The following is a 7,375-nucleotide window of genomic DNA, read 5'->3' on the forward strand; positions in this document are numbered from 1 at the left end:
TTAGGTTTATATTTACAATTAGTCAATACAAAGAGTTATTATAGAATATCCTTACTAGTAGTCACCAATCAAAGGTTGAGATTAATTTCAAAACTAGTTATGCCTTTTTTGCACTTTTAATTAAATTTATTAATTAAAATAAATACCATATGAACATATGTCATTTTTTTGGCATATTGTATTAGTAAGCCATGGTATTGGCCCATAGTATTGCAATCAAGTATATTTCATATTAAGAATCTCCATGATAAAGTAGTGTGAACTTTTATGTATAAGAACCTTGTTACATGTTTTTTTTAAATGTATATATGTTTAACTTATATATTTATCGTTTTATATTTAGTAATAATAATAAGTTAAATTAATTTAGTTAATTTTTATATATTTTTTTTAATGTTGGCAAAATGAGATGTATTATGAGATAAGTGCTTTGATACTAATTTATATAACTAACTTAATTTAATAATAATATTACAAAGTAATCAACTATTCAAAAATTATTTAAAAATTTTAAATATACTAAATTAGTTGTTTAAAATTCAGTAAAATTTAACTCAAAATTTCAAAGAAGCTTGATCTTTACCATTAATCTTGATCTCAAATGCAACTATATCTTTATATGAAAGTGGATTTCTTAAATTCTTGATTGCATTCAACTAAGTGAAATTTAATGTTTTTATTGGGGAGGATTGTGTAGCTTTATAAGAAATATATGTAGGGAAGTGTGTTGACTTGAAGTCTTTAGTGTTTTTTTATAGCTAACACTGGTTGAAATATAACCATTTTAGATCCATCTAATTATGGATTTATCATGTGTTGAGAGAGATCAAATCTACCTCACAATACATTTCACATTGTTAAAATTAAAAAAATTACATTATAACTTTATTTTAACACACACACACGCACACACATTCACAAAAACATGGAAAAAGATTCTTATCCATAGAGATTTACGCCACTTTAGCATGGAGATTCTTAATTTGTATAGGCGTAGTCTAACTTATAGCTGAAATGCCCTTTTTCATGACATTATTTTCTCATTAATTTTAATCAAAATCTGGAGAGATTTTTAAAAACTTGAGTTTAAGTTGTTTAATCTATAGAATTCTAGTGCCTTAGGGGTTTTTTAGGGCATTGAATCCATTTATGCATTCAAAAAATGTATTTTAACCAACAAAAGAATCACATTCTTGGTTGAAATTGTGTTGTCGGATTCTAGTGAAAAAGGTTATAAATAACATTCTTGGTTGTAAATAAAATTTGCCATGGATTTTCAATATTATGGCTTATCAATACGACATGCCCAAAAATAGAAAGTTACTCCATGGATTATTCATACCATGGATTAATAATACTACATTTCCAAATAAAACCATGGATTAATAATATCAGGTGCCCAAATAATACCAAGGATTAAAAGGATATGTGTGAACTCCATTTTGAACACGAACGAAATCACATATCACCCTCATATTGTGTTGTAAAATGTGCCTCTCAACACAATTTTTTCCAAAGAAAAAAGCGAACTTTTTATTACTAGGATAAAAAGTTACAAGTATATGCTAAGGCATTCGATTTGCTCTATAACTTGCTGATCATAGAGCTCACTGGATGAGAACATTCACCACTAAGCAGATACACGGCCTCCTCATATGAGGAAATTTCGGGCCAGTGTCTGTCAAAGGTGATAAACACATAAAAAAAAATAAAGACAAAACTTCAAGTGAAAAAGACCACAGCGAGAACAAAGGCGCTGACATTTGGGGGGATCATGACTTCCTCCCCTTTTTCTTCTCGACCTTTCGCCATTCTCCTTGGGACGGAATTATGGGAACAATTTGAAGTGGATTTTCATCGCCGGGTCGGGGGTTTTCCTTGTCTGAATCAGAGGTGTCTGATGAATGCTGCCTTTTGGTTCCACTTATTTCCATTGGATTTGAATTCTTTCCGGATTGTGATTCCATGGGCTCTTGTGTAGGAGTCTTCTGAGTTTCTGTTTCATTTGGAACTGGTTCTTCCTCTTCATATTCTTCCTCCTCGTCCGAATCTGAATGTATAATTTTCCATCCCTTTTGTTGATTGCCGGTTTTCTTCTTTCTGCGACTGTTCTTTTTGTATTCTGGACATGCATTTTGGAGATGTCCAGTTTGCCGACATTTTCTGCACCTGAAAGCTGTATTTTCATAATCTAATGACTGCATCCAGCTGCGATCTTTGTGTTTTAGTTTAATGTTTCTCGGTAATCCTTTACTGAGATCTACTTCCACACATATGCGTGCAAAAGTAAAAATTCTTTCATCTATTCTTTGTGTATCCATTTTGATATATCTGCCTATGGCGTTCCCTATGCTTGCAAGTATTTTTTGGTCCCAGAAATGGATAGGGAGATTATGAAGACGTACCCATACAGGCATTTTAGATACAACGAAAGTATTTGCATCAAATTCCGGGAACCATGGAGTTATAAAGAGACCCGAAGATCCCCAGAACCAAGGTCCTTCCTGAATCACAAGATCTCTAACTTCTGATGATTGGAATTTAACTATAAAAAACCCTTTGGAACAGAGGTGGATCTCACAGTCCATAGACCATTTTGTGAATATCCAGTGAAACAGATCCAAGGGTTTGGGCCAAAATCCGTTAAAACGACATATGATGGCTAGCTTCTCATAGCTGCTACATACCTTTTCTGCTTCTGCTGTATCGATTGTTAGTTCTGGAGTTTGCTGCATTTGCTCCACTATGTATGGACTTGGTTATGATCCAACCTGCTTTGGAATTGTTGGAGAAGCTTTCCCTCCTTGTAAAATATTCTTGTAAGATGTTCCTTCACTTCTGTGCTGCTGGTGTAGATCTGGGTTGTGATTTGATTTGGATCCGCTTCCTCCTTCTGTTGATTTGCTTGTTGCTGCACCTCCTCTTAGTCTCATATTGAGAATGATTGTAGATCCTGGTTTGACTTTGTAATCCTTTATGGATCTGGAGTCCTGTAGCGATCTGCCCCCTGCTAATAAGTGTTGCTTGTCAGCCGAGTAGCCGATCTGATCGGCAATGTTGTTTTTCAAATCTATTACACTGTCTGTAGCGTAAACCCAGGTCAGTGTTGTATTCCCCATGGGTGTTCTAATGAAAATTTGAAAACGCTTGGGAGTTATCTCATCATAGCTGGCGATCTGCGTCCAGGGGCCAGTTTTGTGGTCTTCCCTTTCCACTGAAGTGGCTTCGATACTTTCCAGATCCGGCCCATCCAGATCTGCATCAGATCTGTGTAGAACCTTGATCTCATGAAAATAGTTGTGGATCTGCCTTGCCTTGAGGAACCCATCTGCGGCTAATCTATGGCAAGAGGAATCTGCGGCAAAAAAGATAGATTTGTTTCCAGATCTAGGCTTTAGCATTGCCCGAGGCCCAAGATCTAATCGCCCTGCTGCGAGAAAGCTTCGATCTAGCCCTCGGAAGCTCCTCTCCTCCGATTGCAGAAAGACGACAACAGTTTGAACCCTCAGATTGGTCTTGAGATCCTGGGCAATCACCCTCACCAGGCACTGGAAGGGGAATAGCTCAGTGTTCTTCTGGTACTTTCGGATCTCACGGAGGGCAACGGTGCTGAACCTGAATCTGTGAGGCTTCTTTACTCCTCCCGTCGCTGGGACAGACTTCGGCGCAACCTTCGTTGCAAGCTGCTTCCACGGTGCCTTCTCACCAGTCGACTTCCAGGCTGTCTGCTTCATGCGGGCCATCTCTCCGTTATTGCTCGAGCCAGCACCATCGCGGAGCTCGATCGCATAGGCCCTCGCAGAAACCCTCGCCATCGCAGTTTTTCCCAAAAAGCCTCTCAACACAATTATATATAGTGCAGACACAATTTATGGAGAGAATTGTGTGATGTAGAGATGAAACGTTTGGATAAACACTTCATCCATCATCATAGACAAAAGACAATAACCCCAGATCCTTCTGCTTTATGTTGTCTAGTTCTTTCCATGTCTTCCATGTCTGCTTCCTCTTGCTAGCCTGCTTCCGTTGCTTCTAGCTACTCATTCTCCTATTGTGTCTCCAACCATTCAGCAAGTTCTTGAGGGAGAGTCCTCTCTCACCAAGTGCCAAGTCATGGTCACCACTATCACCGAGGCCGAATACTTCTTTCAGCACCGAAACAATCACATTCTCCACCTTATCCTCTGAATTCTCCACTTTCATGCCTAGGTTCTCCATTTTCATTAATCTTACTTCCACAACCACCTGCACATTCTCAACATCCTTCTCTAGGCCCTCCAAATGGCTCGAGACCAATGTGAAATGAGATTGTGCCTCAGAAATGATTTTCCCTCTAATTTGAGATATCATATCCTCGACTTCATGCTTAAACCCTCGGTATATATCCTCATAGGGCCTTCGACCCAATTTCCTGATGGGGAGGCCATTTCTTTAGCACGACGAGATTGAATGGAAAACCACATAGTATGAGCTCTCCACATCCTAGCTCTTATAGCCAAATTTAGCTTCAAAATGACAAGCGCGAGATGTCCCTCATTTTTAATGCTCTGCGAATTCATTGCACACCTTGCAAATGAATTGATATTCATTGCCTCTTGATTTGGGTGGTGATCCCACATGATCGTTCTGAGACGTTCCTCCTCGAACTCAGAAATGATTACTCCTTCGCAACTGCTCTACCTTAAATCTTGAGCTACGGTCTCCCACGTGTCCACATTCATGTCCTTGCTTTCCTTTATTAACCAGTTGTTGTATGAAGGGCCCAACGTGTTGTTATGAAACCAACTCACAAAAAGATAGAAAAGATAGATCAATGCCTAGAATTCAGCCTCTTCGAGGGGGTAACCTCCTTTACATTAGACAAATGAATGATTCCTTGATGATTCAAATGACAAAACCTCCTTTCTATTTATAGGAGTCTAAGGAGTCACAATATAGCCCAGCTGACCTAACAATAATAATATAAAGGCACAAAAATAACAATAAAGGGATTCTATGTGGCACTGTAATAACAATATGGGGACAACAGGGGCACAACAATATTAATAAGGGATACAACTACAATAGTAATGGGGTAATCACTAGTATTATAGGGACCTAACATGCCCCTCTCCTTCAAAAAAGTGTTGTCCTCAATGCTTGAGTAGTTCTGGATGCTTTTGTATAAAATTCTCATCCTCCCATGTGGAATCTTCAGCGGATAAGTTCTTCAACTTGATGAGATACTCCGAAATTGATCGATTTCATAGCTATCGAGTTCTTGTTTCTGTGACTGCTTCTGGTTCCAATATAATTTTTCCTTCCTCGTCAAGTTCTGGCAATATTTTTTGAACTGGGAACTTGTCGCCTATAAGCTTCTTTAAACATGAAACATGGAAAACTGGGTGCACTCAAGAAGCTGCAGGAAGCTCCAATTTGTATGCCATAGTACCAATCTTTTGCAACACCTTATACGGACCATAATACTTTGGTGATAATTTATTACCCTTCTTAGCTTGCTTGAGGGACATTTGTTTATATGGTTGTAACCGTAGGAATACCCAATCATCTACATCAAAACTTCTTTCGCTGCGATGTTGATCTGCCTGTTGTTTCATTCTATTTTGCACCAACACGAGGTTATCCTTTAAGAGTTGGAGGACTTGTTGTTGATGCTCAATGTGATGTTGCACTGCTTGAACCTTAGAATTTTCTCTTAAATATGATGTGATGGATGGTGGCTGATATCCATAAAGTGCCATAAATGGGGTCATTTTTGTTGTTGTATGGAAGGAAGTGTTATACCACCATTCAGCCAGAGGCAACCATTTGACCTTTGTTTATCAGATACAAAGCAACGAAGATATCCTTCCAAACATTTGTTTACTATCTTAGTTTGCCCATCATATTGAGGATGATAAGATGAACTATGAGCTAACTGAGTACCGAGACAAGAAAATAATTCTGTCCAAAATTTTCCAGTGAAAATGGGATCTCTGTCACTTACAATAATCTTTGGGTTTCCATATAGCTTTTGAATTGTTTCCATAAATGTAGTAGAAACTGTATGTTGGCATTATGATCCAGGTTTGGCGCTATGGCACAGGTGTTGTACTTGATGGCAACTCAATCAAGTGGCAAATCTCTCAAAATCATAGAAAAAGAGATACCCGCAGGTGAGCCTAAGAAAAGCTGCGGACCCGCAGGTGCCCCGAAGAAGAAGTGCGGGTATACCCGCAGGTTCTCTGATCAAAAGGTGCGGGTGTCAAATTCACTCACTTAAATGCAGAGAAGCACGCGCACGTGGGAATTTTTATGATTGGTCCATGGTATTTAGTCCGACGTACATGATCCTGTGGTTTTGGTCCGTGGTATAGCATCTAAATTATTGAACCCTGGTTTTGGGTCCCTTGTATTGGTTTTCTATGGTTTTGTTCCATGGTTTGAGTAAGGGCTTGCCTATAAAAAGGAAAGGAGATCACTTGGCTAGACACTTGTGAAAATTGAATATCTTAAGATCTGAAATTTTGGGTGATCGGTTTGAAAAGCTAGATCTAAATCAAGGTGAAAACTGTAAACTGTAAGGCGGACCTATTGATAGGTCGTGATCTCTTTGGCGCATGATCAGATCTGTGGATCTGACTGTCTGTGGCACATTGGAGGACTGATTCTTTGGCTCTATTCGGAGGTCCGCAGGCGATCCATAATGCAGGTGCAGAGATACGCAGCACAGTAGAAGGCGAAGTGTGGAGGTACGCAGCACAGCAGAAGGCGCAGTGCGGGGGTACACAACGCAGTAGAAGGCACAGTGCGGGGGTACGCAGCGCAGCAGAAGGCGCAGGTGCGGAGGTACGCAGTGCAGCAGAAGGCGCAGGTGCGGGGGTGTGCAGTGCAGCAGAAGGCGCAGGTGCGGAGGTACGCAGCGTAGCAGAAGGCGCAGGTGCGGAGGTACGCAGTGCAGAAGACGAATCAGATGCGGAGGTACGTTGTCGGATAGACAGTGCAGGTGTGGAGTTGCGCAACCTAGACACAGAAGAACTGCGGATATTCGCAGGTTTCTATTGGTGAAGTTGCAGAATTTTCTTGAAATATTTGTTGGCTGCCTTTTATCTATTGCTGCAGAGTTCTGGGTTTAGATTACTGGTATTGCTTTTCTGGTTACTGCATTATGAGAAGTTATTGGTTGATTCATTGGGTGATTGTAAAAGGAGATTGGTTGATTCACATGTACTTGATGATTATTTGATGTTCATGGATCCAGTTTGAAAATTTATGAAACGTGGTCCTTGGAAGAAAAGAAGTAGGTCAGCACCTACAAGAGCTAAGGGGGTTGTAGCTCCCTTCCAGGAGAGACTGGAAAACGAGAGAGGGTTGTAGCTCTCAGCAGGTTGCAACC

General features: G+C 39.8%; 1 protein-coding gene across 1 annotated transcript; it reads right to left on the reverse strand.

Annotated features, from left to right (window-relative positions):
* Positions 1 to 1,675: 1,675 nt before the first annotated feature.
* On the reverse strand, positions 1,676 to 3,781 carry LOC149181215 (uncharacterized). Its single transcript, XM_089418289.1, has one exon. The coding sequence runs from the start codon at positions 3,741 to 3,743 to the stop codon at positions 2,760 to 2,762; it is 984 nt and encodes a 327-aa protein (XP_089274415.1). The 5' UTR covers positions 3,744 to 3,781; the 3' UTR covers positions 1,676 to 2,759.
* Positions 3,782 to 7,375: the final 3,594 nt, after the last annotated feature.

This window comes from Pinus tabuliformis, chromosome 3_2 (assembly GCF_031772625.1).
Source record: "Pinus tabuliformis cultivar Carrire ecotype Pingquan chromosome 3_2, CPIR1, whole genome shotgun sequence".
In the NCBI taxonomy this organism is placed as follows: Eukaryota; Viridiplantae; Streptophyta; class Pinopsida; order Pinales; family Pinaceae; genus Pinus; species Pinus tabuliformis.